This window comes from Macaca fascicularis, chromosome 16 (assembly GCF_037993035.2).
Source record: "Macaca fascicularis isolate 582-1 chromosome 16, T2T-MFA8v1.1".
Lineage (NCBI taxonomy): Eukaryota > Metazoa > Chordata > Mammalia > Primates > Cercopithecidae > Macaca > Macaca fascicularis.
The window spans coordinates 10876109-10895390 of NC_088390.1; the positions used below are offsets into that span (position 1 = coordinate 10876109).

The 19282-nt window shown below is 48.8% G+C and overlaps 1 protein-coding gene and 1 long non-coding RNA gene across 5 annotated transcripts in view; one reads left to right on the plus strand and one right to left on the minus strand.

Moving 5' to 3' along the window:
* The window catches only part of LOC102118019 (uncharacterized), a 300399-nt gene that overhangs the window by 64230 nt on the left and 216887 nt on the right, over positions 1 to 19282 (plus strand). For 2 of the 3 annotated variants that reach the window (XR_010582277.2, XR_001485849.4), the window contains exon 3: positions 9554 to 9663. The exons of the other annotated variant lie outside the window; for it this stretch is intronic. This is a non-coding gene — a long non-coding RNA (uncharacterized lncRNA). The remainder of the gene's footprint in view (positions 1 to 9553; positions 9664 to 19282) is intronic. 3 annotated transcript variants of the gene reach the window in all.
* Positions 2068 to 11343, minus strand: TMEM238L (transmembrane protein 238 like). 2 transcript variants are annotated; one of them, XR_001485848.4, is made up of 3 exons: positions 11278 to 11343; positions 10761 to 10967; positions 2068 to 3112 (listed from the first exon to the last, which is right to left on the minus strand). XR_001485848.4 is itself a non-coding variant. In XM_045376295.3 (2 exons), the coding sequence occupies exon 1, from the start codon at positions 11116 to 11118 to the stop codon at positions 10879 to 10881; it is 240 nt and encodes a 79-aa protein (XP_045232230.1). In that variant the 5' UTR covers positions 11119 to 11254; the 3' UTR covers positions 2068 to 3112; positions 10761 to 10878. The 2 variants fall into 2 exon arrangements, 1 of the variants encoding a protein (XP_045232230.1); XM_045376295.3 differs by lacking the exon at positions 11278 to 11343 and having other exon boundaries at positions 10761 to 11254.

Below are 19282 nucleotides of genomic sequence, written 5' to 3' on the forward strand. Positions count from 1 at the left end.
GGCTCACTGCAGCCTCAACTACCCCAGGCTCCAGTGATCCTTCTGCCTCAGCCTCCCAAGTAGCTGGGATTACAGGCATGTGCCACCATGAGTTTCATCATGTTGCCCATGCTGGTTTCAAACTCCTGGACTCAAGTGATCCACCCACATTGGCCTCCCAAAGTGCTGGGATGACAAGCTTGAGCCACAGTGAATGTGCAGTTATCAAGATCCCCAGGTGATATGCATACAGTTGGAGGAGCATGGCTCTGTGGTTTTTAAGATGTAATCCCAGCACTTTGGGAGGCCGAGGCGGGCGGATCACGAGGTCAGGAGTTCGAGACCAGTCTGGCCAACATGGTGAAACCCTGTCTCTATTAAAAATACAAAAATAAGCCGGGCGTGGTGGCGGGCGCCTGTAATCCCAGCTACTCAGGTAACTGAGGCAGGAGAATCATTTGAAACCAGAAGGCGGAGGTTGCAGTGAGCCAGGATTGTGCCACTGTCCTCCAGCCTGGGTGAAAGAATGAAACTCCTTCTCAAAAACACAAAAACAAAAACAAGATGGTTTCAGGGCTCGTGTCCTCTAATTCTGTACTATAAGGAGTCTCTGAGTGGTGTCCTCATAGATGCTTAGGTACGGAGCAAGCCTTGCCCTGGAGGGATTGCCCTGCAGTTTCCACATGCACTGTCTAGGTGGCCCTGTCAGTTTCACTTCTTAAATGTGGTTGCTGGGTGGTCAACGATAAATTCCAGGAAATCCTCCTCTGTGGGCCTCCCTTTTCTTCCTGCAGGCTAATTTAGTGACTACTAAGTAATCCGTGGGGACTGCATTTAATTCACCCCTTACTCCTATGATCACAGATTTATTCTATTGTCATCCTGCCAAACAGCATGACCTCTAATTGGGTCGAACAAAGGCTCTATATGGAGAACCATCATATATGCATTTAACTTGCAGACTGACAGCCCAAGTGTGGAGAGAGGATGACGTAAACAGTGCGGGAAATTCCCTAGAGTGAGTGTGACATGTAAGGTCGGAACCTGCTGCTCAGCCACTCTCAGCTCCTTCAGTCTCTCTTAGATGTAAACATGCGCTGTGGCCTAAGTGTGATCCTGGTTTTTTAAGATTTGCGTATTTTAAACAATGTGGCTTCTACTCAGTGAAAGCCAATGATTGCATTTGGTACCCAAAGAAAACAGAAAACGGTTCCGCTTCTAGAATTAAAACAAAACAAAACAACTATGCTGGTCTCATTAAGAGAAGTCATGTGGCCTCCAACAGAATGTCTTCCCAAGGAATTTTTCAGAGTGATTTTGATTATACGTGACTTTTCCTTCCCTGTGAACTTCAGAACCCCAAGTAAGAGGCTCTGGCCCCTCACGGTGTACAGTCAGCTCAGACACAGCAAGAAACTTCGAACTGGGAAGATGGAGAGGATTACAAGTGAAGGTGGTTGGGGGAGATTCTGAGTAGGAAGGAAATCTTTCTTCTTAATTCCAAATGTTCTTTTGTGATAGCTCTTTGGGTTTCTGAGTCCAGCTCAATTCAGAGATACTAGGCTGGTGGCAGAGCACAGAGATGCCAGAAGATTTCATGGTGTCAGGATAACCTATGCTCTGTCTTTTTTTTTTTTTTGAGGCAGAGTCTCACTCTGTCGCCAGGCTGGAGTGCAGTGGCATGATCTCGGCTCACTGCAACCTCTGCCTCCTGGGTTCAAGCGATTCTCCTGCCTCAGCCTCCCAAGTAGCTGGGACTACAGGCGTGCACCACCATGCCCAGCTAATTTTTGTATTTTTAGTAGAGACGGGGTTTCATCATGTCGGTCAGGACCATCTCCACCTCTTGACCTTGTGATCCACCCACCTCGGCCTCCCAAAGTGCTGGGATTACAAGCGTGAGCCACCGCGCCCGGCCTTGCTCTGTCTTCATCACACTGTGTTCTACGTGTTCCTTCCCTGGAGGCACTGTACTGAGTGCAAGATTACAGGATTTGCACCAAGGCAGGTTAAACAAATGGGAAGAGGATATCCTAAAACTAGGAGAACTGTTATGAGATCACGAAGACTCGCAAATATGTCCTGCTACATGAAAACAAAGGCCAAATCTCCTTCTTTCTTTAGGTAACCACCTCGTACCATGAAAGATCGGAGGCAGCTTATAAGAGACACATACACTTTAAGGGCGAAATATAAATAAAAAGTACAAAATTAGACCAGGGGAAATATAAATTAGTGGGGCAGGTCGGGCTCTGGTGGGTCACGAAGCAGAGCACATCTATGTGGTTAGCCTATGAGGCCTGACTCTCAGAGTTGCTGTCCTTGGGCTGGACTCGACCAGCTGTAACTTAAGATAAGAACAGTCCTGCCCTTCAGGTCTCAAATGAAAGACACAAGGACAGCATAGCAGAGGCCTGGCTGGCTTGTCAGAAAAACACGCAGGGGGTTTCAGTTGGCTAAAAGCTCAATATGAGCCATTGCATGGCCAGGCTGTGCAAACAAGTGGAGCTGCACTAATAGTGCAAAGTGTGGCCCCACTGAGGAGGAGAGAATCCTCCCGCCCACAGCACTGACTGCACGTTCACGTTTGCAATCAACACGTTGGAATATGTCGGCATGTGCCAACTGGTCAGTATCAAAGGGGAGATACGGTGGAACCCTCCAGGAGCTCACACAGTCTGTCCAAAGAGCCAATGAGGAGAAACAGCAACAATCCTGCTTGACATGCGCTCTCAGGAGATCCCATTTGGACTTTGGTGCTTGTGCTTGGTTCTCATTGTTTTTCTAAAGGGAAGAAAGTTCTTCTTCACAAGAAGAACTGCAAAGGATGAGACTTCTCTTTTGGTGTCTAAGCCCCCGGCAGGGCTCCTGCCATAAAAACTTGATAGCTACTAAGGCCCTTCATAAAGAGCTGGGACAGCAGCAGCCATGTCAGATCTGGTGCAGAGATGCTGGGCTTGTGATGGAGCCTGGAACCTGCCAGAAGCCTGACATCACGGCCGTTCTCGGGCATCCTGGTAAATACTTTGAAAGCCTCAGCATTGCAGCCTCTCGTTCCTCCTGGATGCTGTTAAAGGGTGTGCTGTAAAGGGAGGGCATCTCCTTGAATTGATTCTCCTCCATCAGATGGGACCTGTGTTGAACAAAGGAAGATAAAATGGATCAGCCCCCAACCCAAATCCATCAATTTCAAGCCTGTGTGTGTGTGTGAAACCAGCATAGTCTTTAGAGTTGCCAGATGTAGGTTTGAATCCTAGAGCAGCCTCTCCATGGCACTGGTACCTTGGGCTAGCCCTGAAACCACACGAGACTCAGCTTCCTTTGCTTGCAAAATGGAAATGTGAATCCCTCACTCATAGAGTTGTAAGCAATGAATGAGATCATGAAAATAAGTGATTGGCTTAATAAATACCAAGATTCTCATCAAATCTTAGTTTCCTCTCCTTGCCGTTCCTTGCAGGCAAAGCTGATGCCTACCTCTCTCTGTTCGCTGGCTTCTGCCTCAACCTCTGCCTTGGATGTGATCACAGGTTCATCTTCATCTATCACTTCAGCATCTTCTTTTCCTCTCTGCTGCCTTCCTCTTCCACTTACTGTCTTGCTCAATGTTCTATATCCTTTCCCTAAAAATTCCCACCTTAGCACGGTTATGCCAGCAGGTGACTGCTCTACCCTCTTAATCTCTTCACCAAATACTTTGAAGATGAATCTGCACTCACTCCTCACCCATCTTCAACCACCCGATAAGTAGCATCATCTGATTTCTATCCCCACCATTTACTGAGAAAGGCACATTGCCAGGTCTGCCTAGCTGCCTTTCCTTAGGCTTCAGCCTTTTTTTTGGTGGCTTTGAAGCGTTTGATGGTCAGTTCTCCTCACTCTTGATAAGATGTCCTTTGTCCTCTTTGCCACTGGCATAACGTCTCTTCCTTATTATTACTGGGAACTTCCATTTGGGCTCTTCCATCTGCCTTCATTTTCCCGTTCCCCACATGCAGGCATGGCTCAAGGTTCTGACCAGGCTCCTATAGGAAACATACATGGCTAGGCCAGGGGCTATGTCAAATGTTTTCTGTAAAGAGCCAGGTAGTGAATATCATAGGCTCTGCAGGCCACATGGTCTGTGTTACCTGCCACTCTAGCATGAAACAGCCATAGATAATATGCGAGTGAATGAGTCAGGCTGTGTTCCAATAAAACACTATCTACAAGAACAGGAGGTGGGTCAGACTTGGCCCATAGCTTGTAGTTGCCTACCCCTGGTCTTATGGAAAGAGCATAAACCTGGTTTTATAATCAGATATAGCTGGTTTTACAGTCTGGCTCGATCACTGCCTAGTTCCATTATGTCGGGCAAGTTACTTAACCTCCATACACCTTATTATCCTTACCTGTAAGAGAGGGGAATAATAATGATGATGATGATGATAATACTTTCCTCATGGCCTTGTTGACAGGGTGAAATGGGATAATGTGCAACCCTAGGGCCTGGTTCAGTGAATCTTAGTGTTCTTTTCTCCTTTCTTCCTCTCTCCCTCCCTTCCTTCCCCCGATCCCTCCCTTCCCTCCCTCCCTCCCTCCCTCCTTCCATTCCTTCCTTCCTTCCTTCCTCCCTCCCTCCATCCTTTCCTTCCTTCCTTCCTTCCTTCCTTCCTTCCTTCCTTCCTAACTCTCCCAATCCCTTTTCTCTCTACCTCCTCACCCTCTGTAATCTCATCCACATGTTTCTCACCCCTAACCTCTCCCTCCACATCTGATCTTTCTTCTGAGTTTAAAATCTGCACATTCAATGCCAGTTAGGTAGTTCTGCTCATACACCATTTGCATATCAAACTCTGCATGTTCAAAAGAATATGAATCATCGTAAACAAACTCATGCCTTCTTCTGACCCCCCTCATTCCAGGCCCCGGGGGCACTTTCTGAAGTCTTTGACAATGCCACCCCTGACCCACTGTGGAACAGGACAGGCTGTTCTCCACTCGTGCAGTCTCTGCTCTTCTCCTCTCCCCTCCATGGCCATCATTTCAGCTTGAGCCCTTTTATTACCTGCCATCTGAGCTTGCTGAATGACCTCGATGTCTTTCAGCTGCTTCTCCCTCATCCATTCTGCACATGATGCTGAGTTACTCTTCTACAAAGTTTGATCATGCTGCTCTCTGGTATGTGACGCCATTGAAGGCTCCTCCCTCCTTGGCTAGTGTCAGAATCCTCATCTGGTGATCAAAGTCCTGCACAGCCAGCGCTGAAGACCCCGACCCCCAGACAAATGTGCCTGCTCAGCTTTTCCTGGACAGCCTAATTGTTTCGTTTCTGCAGTCCTTCCTTTTGCCTGGACTGCCCCTCTCCCCACCACTCACCACTGCTTGTCCCTGTGCCATCTCTGCTTGTCACGTTCTTACCTGTTCCTCAGGAGCCTGGCCAGAACCACACACAGCACGCTTCCCCCAGCCAGGAGGTTTCTGTGCCTCCTCTCAGCGTTCAGAGCCCTGGCAAGACTGTGCTTATCTCCCACAATGCATTTTCCCATGGAAACTTGGTGAAGTATCATGCACATGCTTTATCTCTTGCCTTACATTAAAAATCCCTGGAGAGATTAGAGAAACGTTTGCTCCTCCACACAGCCCTGGCACCGTGTCTACGTGTGGCATGACTCGTTGAGCAGGAGAGGAGGGCTTTTTACCAGGCTCACCTTTGAGCTGACTTGGCAGCTCCACTGGCCTCCTCTGTGGGCAGAGGGGAGAGGCTGCCTGTTGGAAAAGTCTAAGTGGAGGAACAAGTTTCAATTTCCAAGGCTCAAGGCTGTGAGCCTTCCATGCCTTTTGGTTTTGGTTGGGGTGGGAGCAGGTGTGTTTGTTTCTGTGTGTGTTTCTGGGTGTGTGCGTGGTAGGTGTGAGTGTGTGGGGAACGTGTTTGTGTGTGCATGAACACATGTGTAGTAGAAGAGGGTGTGTGTATGTGTGTGGAGTGTTGGTGCGTGTGTATTCTTCGGGTGTGTAGTCTTGGACACCCTATTAAAAAAGGACAAGAGTCTGCATCTGACTTAGCCTGGGGACTTCCCTTTATCTGCAGGAAATGACCAAGAAGTGGAAAATGGAGAAAGAAAAAATCTGAAAATACAGCAACCAAGTGGTAAAATGAAATGGCATTCTGTCTCTCTCGGAGCACAGTTGGTCTATAAAAGTGAGCCACGGCCGGGCGCGGTGGCTCAAGCCTGTAATCCCAGCACTTTGGGAGGCCGAGACAGGCGGATCACGAGGTCAGGAGATCGAGACCATCCTGGCGAACATGGTGAAACCCCGTCGCTACTAAAAAGTACAAAAAAACTAGCTGGGCGAGGTGGCGGGCGCCTGTAGTCCCAGCTACTCGGGAGGCTGAGGCAGGAGAATGGCGTAAACCTGGGAGGCGGGGCTTGCAGTGAGCTGAGATCCGGCTACTGCACTCCAGCCTGGGCGACAGAGCGAGACTCCGTCTCAAAAAAAAAAAAAAAGTGAGCCACTATAAAAGTGGGTTTCAGCCCTGAAACTTCCTGAGGGGAGCCTCTGAAGTTTAGCGGCCACCCTGCCCCCTTGTCTCTGGAGAACCGCAGAGGCTGTGGGTGGAGGGCTTGCGGGGCAGCCAGGCCCCTGCCTTGTCCTGACCTGTCATGGGACCTCCTCATCTCTGGGGCAGGGTGGGGGCAGGTCCTATCAACCTCATTGTTTTTTTTCTTTTCTTTGGGATGGAGTCTTGCTCTGCCGCCCAGGCTGGAGTGCAGTGCCACGATCTTGGCTCACTGCAATCTCTGCTTCCCGGGTTCAAGCTATTCTCCTGCCTCAGCCTCCCAAGTGGCTGGGATTACAGGCACACGCCACAATGCCTGGCTATTTTTTGTATTTTCAGTAAAGACCCGGTTTCACTATGTTGGCCAGGCTGGTCTCCAACTTCTGGCCTTAAGTGATCCTCTGGCCTTGGCCTCCAAAAGTGCTGGGATTATAGTCATGAGCCATTGTGCCCGGCCTCAACCTCATCCGACAGAGCCTCTGAAGGCTGAGCTAGGAATGTGGGCGTCAGCTCTGAATGCAGGGAACCCACATTCTTCCTTTTTACCCCGCTCTGAGAATGAGAGAACTAGCAAAGCCAGTTACAATCTGCCCGTAAATCATGAATATGTCTGGCGTTGACATGCAGACCAAAGGTTGTAGGCTGTAGGGGAACTGAGATGAGCTGCTTTTCAAATATTTTTTGGCATCAGAAGCTTGTGTTCATGTAAAGTCTTATGTGACAGTTTAATGTGCAAAGCTGCTGAGAGCTCCACTGTTCTGGGTGAAATGTGTGTTGTGGGGTGGGTAGGGCTGCTGGATTCCTGTCCCCTCACTCTCCCCCTTACCCCAGGACCAATTCCCTTCCAGGGACATTGGCAGAGCACAGTTTGAAACCTCCCTTAGAAACCACATCTTTTTTTTTTTTTTTTTGAGATGGAGTCTTGCTCTGTCGCCCAGGCTGGAGTGCAGTGGCACGATCTCGACTCACTGCAAACTCCGCCTCCAGGGTCCACGCCATTCTCCTGCCTCAGCCTCTGGAGTAGCTGGGACTACAGGTGCCTGCCACCACGCCTGGCTAATTTTTTGTATTTTTAGTAGAGACAGGGTTTCACCGTGTTAGCCAGGATGGTCTCGATCTCCTGACCTCGTGATCCGCCCGCCTCGGCCTCCCAAAGTGCTGGGATTACAGGCATGAGCCACCATGCCCGGCCAGAAACCACATCTTTAACTCTAAAGGGAAGTAAAATGACTCGCCCAAGGCCATGGGGTGGAGGAGGGTTGGGCAGCCCCGTAAGTGAGCAACGTCCTGAACAGCAGGTCTCAGCACACACGAATCTGTCCCTCTGGGCCATCCCTGAAATGTGTCGGGATGGCGGTTCGGTAAAGCATACAATAAAGAACTTATTAAAACTTCCAAAGTTTCTTTGAACCAGGACAAAACCCTGGCATTCTGTGGCAGCATCCATTCTCGTATCTACTGAAAAATCCTGATGTACATTGCCATTAGAATTGATCATAATGCTTCAGGGCCTCACCCTCCGTAATGTGCTGGCTACCTGTGTCGTGACTGACGCTTTATTTAGTCATCACTTGCATAGTGCTGAACAAATATTAATCCACCTAATCTGTGCAACATCCTTATGATGTAGTGGCTATTATTAGCACCATCTCCATTTTACATATTTGGAGTAATGGGGCGTGGAGAGGTGAAGTAACTTGCCCCAAGTCACGTTGCTAGAAAGGAATAAGACTGGATTCAAGCCAGGCAGTCTAGGTATGGCCCATGCTCTTCAACGCTGGGCTACTGAACTTCTGTTCAATGAGGGAAGGCTGTTCAGGGCCCAGAGCCTCACACTGGGGGCTCTGTGTTGTTTGGGCACTTGTCTTGGCTCCCAAAATGGGTTTCAGCTGGTAATAATCGTAACCATAATAATCTATACTGTGGCTGGGGTGGTCTTTTGGAAACATAGGTCCAATTATGTTAAGCCCCTACCTCTGCTTATATCTCTTCAATGGATTCTTATTGTTCTTCAAGTAATGACCAAAATCCTTCAGAAGGCCCTCGAGGCCCTGCGAGACCTGGCCTTTGTCTACCACGGAGCTCCAACTCTTTCCGACATTTGCTCTCTGCCCTTCAATCTCCCTGTCGTCTTTTATTTCCTGTTATCCCAGGGCCTTTGCCCAAGCCATTGCCTCTCCCTGAAAGACTTTCCATTCACCTCCCACCCTTCCTTTGGCATTCAGCCTAACATCACCTCCTCCAGGAAGCCTTCCCTGACTCCATCTTCTGGGTCAGTTTCTCTATTGAATATTCTTGTGGGAGGATGCTCCTCTCCTTCCTAGTGCAGACCTGACTTTGTTATTGTACTTCTGTAAGTGTGAATCTTTGGTGAGTGTCTGTCTTTCTCACCAGATGGTAAAGCCCCCGTGTCGTGTCTTTTTTTTTTTTAATTGAGACAGGTCTCACTCTGCCACCCAGGCTGGAGTGCAGTGGTGCAATCTCTGCTCCCAGCAGCCTGTACCTCCCGGGCTCCAGCAATCCTTCTGCCTCAACCTCCTGAATAGCCAGGTTTACAGGTGTGCATCACCATGCATGGCTAATTTTTTTGTATTTTTGGTGGAGATGGGGTTTCACCATGTTGCCCAGGCCGGTCTTGAACTCCTGACTTCAAGTAATCTACCTACCTCGTCCTCCTGAAGTGCTGGGATTACAGGCGTGAGCCACTGTGCCTGGTCCATGCGTCTGATTTCTTATCCCCAGTGTCTTGCACAGTGCCTGACACATTCCAACGTACCAGCACACAAATCAGGGCCCCTTTTCGCTCTGAAGTTTCATGATGCAAAGTGTGAGTTGACCCCCACCACTACCAATTTGAGAGACACCAAGGTACTTCACATTTGGACTCTGGGTCAGTTAACTCATCCCAGATTATGCATTTTGTATGCTTGACATCTGGTGTAGGAACCACATCAATTGTACAGCCTTTCCCTGCCTTATCTCTTTTTGATCCTTTCAGCAATAAGGGCTGGAACTATTCTCTTCATCTTATAGATGACAATCCCATGGCTCAGAGAGTGTAACCTGGCCAACATCACCCAGCTAACAAGTGTCGAAGATCAGAGTGGGACTGACTGCTCATCTCCTTCTACATCATTTACTAGGTATGGGCTTACCTTACGCTACTGAGATCTCCTAAGTTTGCTGCTCTTTTCTCTGAGTTCTGAGAGTCAGGTGTAATCCCCCACAAAACACACAATCATTGTTTCCTTCTTTCAACTCAGCAACGGCCTTTGCTCTTACTTCTGGTCACGGAGTAAGAAATGGGAGTGCCTGGAAACACCTGCGTGCAGGTTGGGCCCACCTGGGGAGGAGGGTACGGCTGCCCAAAGAACTAGGGCTCTGACTTCAGTCCCCTGGAGAGAGCTGTCCATCTCTAATTCAGCGTTGTCAGGACCCGATCACTCTATCCCTGGGACTCTGTCTTGATGTGAAAAAATCTTACAACTATCTGCCTCTTTGGTTGCACGCAATAGACTGAGGTGTGACGCGCAACTCGGCTGATGAAATCCACGAGGCCGAGGTCCCCTGACTTCTGGGTCTTGGAGACTGGCTGGGCACATGTATTGGCTGCGTGTGTGTGTGAGTGAGGGTGGGGTGGGAACACTGCAGAGAGAGGAGTTGTGTGCACTGAGTGAGCATGGAGGCAAAGTAGTCCCTACCCCCCTTCATGTATCCCATCTGGGCAGGTGGAAGAGGAAGTGAATACGAGGGGCCGTTCTGGGTGGTTCTGCTCTGTTTGCTTTTACCATAGCCCAGTTCACACCCCTTCATGCATGCAAGGGCACAAGAGTCATTGGGGAACTTTCCATCCTCTCCCGTGCTAAAGACTTTTCTCCCCAGCAGAGATTCTTCCCAACAGAGAACCCAGATGGGGTCTTTGTCTCCCCAGGTTCCAAGCTAAAGGGATAATTTCCCATTCTGCCTGGTAGGCAGGATCATTCGTGGCCTCTCAGGGGTGGAAGGGGCTGTTGAGACTCTCTTCCCAGCCTCCGTGAGGAAAATGGCCCAGAGGAAAAAACATCTGCCCCACGTCCTCTTGGCTGGCCACCCCAGCGGGACCTGAGGCCAGGATCACAGGATCCCCAGTCGGGACACAGTGTCCGGCTACTTGCTCATGCAGCCTCAGCAGGCCTGGTCTTGCCCCTGCTTGTCCAAGCCTCTCTGGCCACCCTGCCAGGTAGGTCTTACGTGCACTCACCTCGTCCCGGCGGGGCTTGCTAGGTGGAAGCGGCAACGTGTTGCTACCCAAGAGCCCCAGGTCCACAGACATGTCTGCGTACGGCACCTGCGTCTCACCTCCTCTTCCCATGACCAAACTACAGGTCCAGTTTCTCAGGAGACACCTCGATGTTGAGGGAATACCAGATGACCCAGAACAGTAGGCTGAAAGCCAGGATCAGGGCACCTGTGTAGACGAAGAAGTCCCAGTAACTCAGGGAGGCCAAGATCCCCAGCAGTAAAAAGACCAGGCCGACCACATCCAGCAGGAGGGCGAGGACCAGGAAGAGCACACAGCGCCCTGGATGGCATCTTCCCCACAGACTCCCCAGGAGCATTGCCCAGGAGGAGCCGGAGGAGCCCAGCTGCACTCCCGGGGGTGATTTGCATGGGAGGGTGGCGGTCCTGCCTGCTGCTGCCTTCTCTGCCTGCTGGGTGTGAGCAAATGAGCCAGCCGGCGCGTCTTGGAGCCACAAGGAAGTACACGTGGGTCTTACCTTTATGAGCACGGCAGCCAGTGGGGCAGGATATTTCTTAACTGTTTCATGGCTCAGGAATGATCTGGCCCCAAACAGCCTGACATCCTTGTTAATTGGGATGGTCATTGCTGGGATCAACAATCCACGTGGCAGAGGAGTCAGGGTGCCCTTGGATGCATCTGCCAAGTCGGTGGTCCCGTGATTCTGGGGGAGGGGCCGTTCTGTGCCTTGTTCTCTAATCTGGGAGCCAGAGAGCCTGAGTGCCCTGTTTCTGAGACACAGCTGCTGTTTCTAGTACAGGGGGGTGGTGTGGCGGAGTTTCCATTCCTCTTCACCTCTCTGCCCTACTCTCTCCCTTGCGGGGAAAGGTTTTATGTAGAGGACACAGACAAGAGTTTGTAACATCGATCGATTTTGAAGTGTTGCTGTAAGAATTGGTCCATATTAGCAGGAGAAGGTTTGCCTTCTTGTAGAGGCCTCGCTCTGCAGACAGAAGGCTCTGAGCTCCCTGGGATCATAGACAGTAAGGATAAGGGCGGGAAAGGGGCGGAGATGGAAAAGACATCTCCATCCACCTCACTTCAGGTCAACCTCACTCGACACAGACATTGAGCATCCAGGGAAATGCCGATTCCTCAGGTTCTGGATCTACTCAAGATTCTCAGTACAGTTGTCCCTTGTTGTCTGTGGGGGATGGGCTCCAGGACCCCTGGGGACCCCAGAATCCACAGATGCTCAAATTCCTTATATAGAACCTTTGCGCAGCTGGGTGCAGTGACTCAAGCCTGTAATCCCGGGGCTTTGAGAGGCCGAGGCGGGTGGATTGCTTGAGCTCAGGAGTTTGATACCAGCCCGGGCAACATAGGGATATCCCGTCTCCACAAAAAACACAAAAATTGGCCAGGTGTGGTGGTGTATGCCTGTAGTCCTAGCTACTCAGGAGGCTGAGGCAAGAGGATTGCTTGACCACAGGAGGTCAAGGCTGCAGCAGTAAGCCGTGATTATTCCACTGCACTCCAGCCTGGGAGACGTAGTGAGTGAGATCCTGTCTCAAAAAAAAAAAAAAAAAAAAAAAATCCCAAACAAAACCCAAAAAACTACCTATGTACATCCTCCCCTAGGCTTTAAATCATCTCTAGATAACTTATAATACCTAATACAAAGTAAATGCTACGCAAATAGTTGTTATACTATATTTTCTATTCATGTTTTTGATTGTTGTATCATTATATTTGCTGTTTTTCTGAATATTTTAGGTTCATGGTTGGTTGAATCTGCAGACATGGAACCCCCAGATACAGAGGGCTGACTGTATTACTATTTTTACACACACAAGCACACTCACATACATGTTTCCTGCTAAAATACTATGCCATATTTACGAGCAAAAGGAAGCAAATTGAAACCACTTGCTATTTCAGTATCCAGAGCTAATTAGCACAAACTCCTTGGGATGCATCCTGCAGAACCATAAACATCCTTCTTCCTTACAGAAATGGGCCGCATCATACTCTAAGTTCCGCAGTCTGCGTTCCCTCTCATCATACCTGGCCATTATGGAAAATCGCTAACCATGGCCCCGCTCCAGGTGACTGGCCAGGCTGTGAGGTGCCTCTCCACCTCGGCCCCTGTGTATCTTTCTTACTCTCGTTTCCCAAAGTTACCACTCCTGTGTGTTGAGGCAGCCTCAGTATTTGCACAGCTGAGAGAGACCCACTGGGATGTTTGATGCAAAGCCAGGTGAGTCTGGCGCCCTGGAGGGGGGCAGGCTAGAAAGAAAACAAGGGAGGTGAAAGTGAGTAGGGAGGGTGACTCCAAGTGTGGGAACCAGAAACTGCCTGGGCGGAGGCAGGCGTGGATGAGGGGCAGGTGATCAGAGAGCAGTTTGCTCCAGCCCCGTTAGCAAAAGGAACACCACCACCCTCTTCTTCCCACGGAGATCCTTCATGACTTGCTCACTTCCCAAGGCTAGATCCACAGCTGGAAATAGCTGCATGGTTTGCCAGGGCCACCGTAGCAAAGCACCACAGCCAAGGTGGCTCGAACAACAGAAATGTATCATCTCCCAGTTCTGGAGCCTGGAAGTCCTGAGACCAGCGTGTCTCCAGGGTTGGTTCCCTTGAGGGCTGTGAGGCAGAATGGGGTCCAGGCCTCGGCCCTAGCTCTGGGTGGTTTGCTGGCCATCTGTGATGTTCCTGGCCTTATAGATGCACCACTTTGATCTCCACCTTTATTGTCACATGGCGTTCTCCCTGCGCGTATGTCTGTGTCCACCTTTCCCCCGTTATAAGAAGCATCATCCTGCTCCAGTATGAACTCATCCTAACTAATTAGATCTGCAAAGATCCCACTTCCAAATAAAGTCCCACTCTGAGTTATGGGGGGGTTAGGATTTCAGCATATGAATTGGGAGGACAGAATTCAAGCCACAGCCCATAGCAATAGTTAAAAGTTTTGTTTGTTTATTTGGACATCCTTTGATTTCTAGCCCGTATAGATAGAAAATTTAGACTCTCAAACCAAGTGTTCGGAAAAAAACATAATTGCAAAGTCAGCACCCCATTGATGGTGGCCCACCATGCCACCAGGCACCAGGACAGATGCTTCAACCCCTCCCCGTCTCCCCTGGGGACACTATCTCTGCGTCCCTGGGTGAGAAGCTGAGAAGGTGGGGTCTTCTTGCCCTGCTTGGGTTCTGGCTTCAGTCCTCCCTTCTGTTCACCAGGCCAAAGTGCTCATTCTCCAAGAGTGGATAACCCTAAGTGACCCCTACACATTTTGAAGTTTGAGCTGAAGTGGGATTTAAATTAAACCAATATTATTAGCACCTACTATGGGTCAGGCAGTGGGATCAAGATCGAGTATGATCTTGATCTTGGCCTAACATCGCCGAGATAACACGCTAAGAGTGGAGGCGATAATTAACACATGAATGATATCATTTCAGATTATATTGCAATTTAATAATTTCAGAAAAAATTGCAAGAACAGGGAAGTATAAGACAGTAGACATCTGTTGCATTCCTCTGGACGTTTGCTTTCTGAACCATAACACAGTGTGGAAGACACAGGCGGACGCCTAGCCCCTGGCCTGTAACTTCCAGTTTGGTCACCGAGGGCCCCTCTGCCTCTCTCCTTCTGAGATTTTTGCTGGGCTTTTGGGGCTGCAGCCACCCCTGTGCCTCTGAGAGGTCTGTCTTTCTGCTGCTGCCTCACAGCTCTGCCTCTTCTCGGCAATTGAGACTTTGTCACTCCCATGGCAAAGTCATCATGATTTGTCATCTGTGATGTCACCAGATGACAGCCTCTCCATGACCTGGATCCTAAAGGGCAGGTGACTGAGACCAGGATGGACTAGCCAGGTGCTCAGCTGACCCAGCGTCACAGATCCCAGACCTGACTGTATGAATGACAAAAGCCCTATCCCCTCCTGGGTGGCAGGCATAGAAGGTGGGCGGGTCTAGCCATACTAGTCCGTTCATTAGGCCTGCCTGCCTTTTCATAAGGCCTACAGAGCTTAGTAGAGTGCCTGGCTGTACCACTCACCTGCTATGTGACCTTGAGCCAGGCCAGTCACTTACCCGCTCTGTGCCTCAATTTCCTCACAGGGTTACTGTGAGGCTTAAGTGAGTTCATGAGTGTGAAGTGCTCAGAACCTGCCCTCTGTAAACAGGGACAAGTGTTATTGTTGTGGTTGCCACTGGGATCTTTACATTTCTGCCATGATGCTTCCGTAAGGAGAACCCCAGGTTGGAAGGCATCCATCCGTGACTCTCTGGCACCATCCTTTTCTCCCCTTTACCAACCTTGGCTTCACTTGGTTGCAGCTGCCCATCCCTTGGCCTCCCCATACTACCCTCACTAAATCTATTAGGACGTGCAGTGCCATCTCACCATTCTTAGGTACAAATCCTTTATTTTCATGAAATCCCCTTCCCAGACCCATTTTATCCTTCAGATCCCTTACCTCTACCAAAGTGGCTCTTTATCTTCACCATCCTCAAATCCCTCAACGCTCCCTACTCTCATAATCCAGTGTTTATCAAGCCTCACTTGTTGTCTAAGTGTACCATCCCTGCAATCTACGTCTCTTACTTATTATAGAATATTATATTCGTTTGTTAATATTATATTATTTTGTTAAATTTTAGAAATGGATTTGTTGTCTCTACTAAAAAAATACAAACAAATTAGCCGGGCATGGTGGCTGGTGCCTGTAGTCCCAGCTACTCGGGAGGCTGAGGCAGGAGAATGGCGTGAACTCGGAGGCAGAGCTTGCAGTGAGCTGAGACTGTGCCACTGCACTCCAGCCTGGGTGACAGAGTGAGGCTCCATCTCAAAAAAAAAAAAAAAAATGGATTTGTTAAAACTGGAATCAGTTATTGTCACCATCAGTGAAACACTGGTGTGACTTAGACAGAAAGTACTCGGGAATAAATACACTGAACACAAAACAATTGTAATTAAATCAGACCAGGGGTACTCAAACTTTTTCTGTATTGGGCCAGATAGTAAACGTTTTGGGTTTTGCAGGCAATCCTGTTGGTCTCTGTTACAACCATTCAACACTGTCATTATAGCGTGATATGGTTTGACTTTGTGTCCCCACCCAAATCTCATCTCAAATTATATTCCACATAATTCTCGTTATCCCCACCTGTCAAGGAAGAGACCAGGTAGAGGTAATTGGATCATTGGGGTGGTTTCCTCCATGCTGTTCTTGTGATAGTGAGTTCTCACAAGATCTAAGGGGCTCATCCCCCTTTGCTGGGCACTTCTCCTTCCTGCTTCCTTGTGAAGAAGGTGCCTTGCTTCCCCTTCCCCTTCCACCATGATTGTAAGTTTCCTGAGGCCTCCCCAGCCTTGCTGAGCTGTGAGTCAATTAAACCTCTTTCCTTTATAAATTACCCAGGCTTGGGTATGTCTTTATAGCAGTATGAAAACAGACTACTGCATGGTGGAAGAACCAGAGATGAGATGTAAATGAATAACTGTGGCTGCGTTCCAATAAAACTTTACTGTAATCCTAGCACTTTGGGAGGCTGAGATGGGCAGATCACCTGAGGGTTAGGAGTTTGAAAGCAGCCTGTCCAAATGGTGAAAACTTGTCTACTAAAAATACAAAAAATAACTGGATGTGTTTGCCCATGCCTGTAGTCCCAGCTACTCAAGAGGCTGAGGCAGGAGAATCGCTTGAACTAGGGAGGTGGAGGTTGCAGTGAGCCGAGATCGCACCACTGCACTCCAGCCTGGATGACAGAGTGAGACTCCAGCTCCAACAAAACAAAACAAAACACCTTTACTTACAAAACCAGGCAGTAGGCCAGATTCGCTGATTTCCAGATTAGACATTGTTGCCTACTGAAATTGCTCTCTTTCTCAAATAAAGGCTGAAGACTCACAGAGTTTAGAGAGGTAGATAATATCACCAACCAGCGGCTTTGTCTTGGAAGTCATAGGAAAGATTGAATGAAAATTGAAATGGCTATGCCTTTTAATGTGAGCCTGTGTGCCAGCTGAAATCACTTCCCATACTGCCAGGGATGTAGTGCCAGAATTTGGAAAAATGTTGACCCTGATCAACGCTCTCCAATCAATCTTCATTTACTCCTCCTTTTTCTCAGGGTGGGACTTAGGGTCAGTATTTTCGGAAATGTATTCTTTCTTAACTTAGTGACCCCTGACAATTTTCAGAGCTCTTCTTTCCTCCTCTGTTAGGCTACCAGAGGGTCTTATAAGAATTCCCCTAATTGTGCTGCCTGGACCTCTGTTATCCATGCTCGAGGACCCTCCCTCCAGCTCAGGAAACTCTAGCCCTCTTCTCTGGTTTTCCTGTCTTATTCCCCACTGGGCTGACCTAAACCTTCATGACTCCCGCCCAGATCTCAAAAGCATCCTCCCATTACCACCTCCTTGTTGCTCATCACCTTCCTTTTCTCCAGGTTGGTAACCTTACCCCTTTCAGCAGACAATAATATTTCCATGCATTTGCGTTGCACTTTATGTACAATGGACATCAATCTACATCCAGCATCTCCTTGCCTCCCTGCAGCCCTGTTCCTCTTCCAGAGCTGAAAGCTGTTAAGACAGTTGCCTAGATTCAGCCAGCAAGTAGGCAACAGAGCTGCAATTAGAACCTGGTCCTGTTGTCTAATGGGCATTAATTACGAATACCACTCCTCTCCCTTTCCTGTTCCCCACCCTTGTGCCAATTGTCTCCCAAATCCTCATAGAATCAAGTTAGTTTCTTTCTTATTCCCATTTAATGAATTTTGGTTCTTTTTGAGATGGAGTCTCACTCTATTGCCCAGGCCAGGCTGGAGTGCAGTGGCATGATCTTGGCTCACTGCAACCTCTGCCTCTTGGGTTCAAGAGATTCTTCTGCCTCAGCCTCCCGAGTAGCTGGCATTACAGGCACATACCACCACACCTGGCTAATTTTTGTATTTTTAGTAGAGACGGGATTTCACCATGTTGGTCGGGCTGGTCTCAAACACCCAACTTCAGTTGATCAGCCTGCCTTGGCCACCTAAAGTGCTGAGAGTACAGGCATGAGCCGCTGTGCCTGGCCTTTAATTAATTTTTAAATTAAAATTATTTATTTTAATTGTAGAAAATGTATGTGACATAACAATTTGCTGCCTTAACCATTTTTTAAGTGTACAGTTCAGTGGCATTAAGTGCATTCACATTGTGCCACTATCGCCACCATCCACCTCCAGAACATTTTTATTGTCCTGAAATGAAGCTCTGTGCCCATTACATACCAACCCCCCAGACTCCCTTCCCATAAGCCCCTGCAACCACCATTCTGCTTTCTGTCTTTATGAGTTAGACTACTCTACCTACCACATGTAAATGAAATCATACTATACTTGTCCTTTGGTAATTTGCTTCTTTCGCTGAGTATAGTCCTCAAGGTTCATCTACGTTGTAGCATGTGTCAGAATTTTCTTCTTTTTAAGGCTAAACAACGCTCCATTGCGTGTATTTACCACATTTTATGTATCCATTCACCTGTGGATGGACACTAGGGTTGCTTCTATCTCTTGGCTATTGTGAATGATGCTGCTATAACCATGGGTCTATAAATATCCATTTGAGTCCCTACTTTTTTTTTTTTTTTTTTTTTTTGAGACGGAGTCTTGCTCTGTGCCCCAGGCTGGAGTGCAGTGGCGCGATCTCGGCTCACTGCAAGCTCCGCCCCCCCGGGTTCACGCCATTCTCCTGCCTCAGCCTCCCGAGTAGCTGGGACTACAGGCGCCCACCACCTCGCCCGGCTAATTTTCTTGTATTTTTAGTAGAGACGGGGTTTCACCGTGTTAGCCAGGATGGTCTTGATCTCCTGACCTCGTGATCCGCCCGTCTCGGCCTCCCAAAGTGCTGGGATTACAGGCTTGAGCCACCGCGCCCGGCCGAGTCCCTACTTTTGATTCCTTTGGGTACAAGTGTATATACCCAGAAGTAGAATTACTGGATCATATGGTAATTCTATGTTTAATTTTTTTTTTTTTTTTTGAGACGGACTCTTGTTCTGTTGCCCGGGCTGGAGTGCACTGGTGCTATCTCGGCTCACCGCAACTTCTGCCACCTGGGTTTAAGTGATTCTCCTGCCTCAGCCTCCTGAGTAGGTGGGATCACAGGTGCGTGCCCCCACGCCTAGCTAAGTTTTGTATTTTTAGTAGAGACAGGGATTCACATGTTGGCCAGGCTGGTCTTGAACTCCTGACCTCAGATGATCTGCCTGCCTCGGCCTCCCAAAGTGCTGGGATTCCAGGCATGAGCCATCACGCCCGGCCTACGTTTAATTTTTGGAGGAACCCATTCTCATTCGAGGATCCCATTCGTTTTCCACAGTGGCTGCAGGATCTTACAATCCCATCAGTGGTCTAGGAGAGTTCTAGTCTCTTTACATCCTCACCCAAATTGGTTGTTTTCGGTTTTCTTGATAATAGTTATCTTACCCTAAAGTGAAAACTGGATTCCTATTTACTTTTATAATAGTCCCCGTTACATTGATTCA

Coding starts and splice junctions, on each gene's coding strand:
- TMEM238L (XM_045376295.3), bottom strand. CDS start 11,118: ATGCTCCTGGGGAGTCTGTGGGGAAGATGCCATCCAGGGCGCTGTGTG.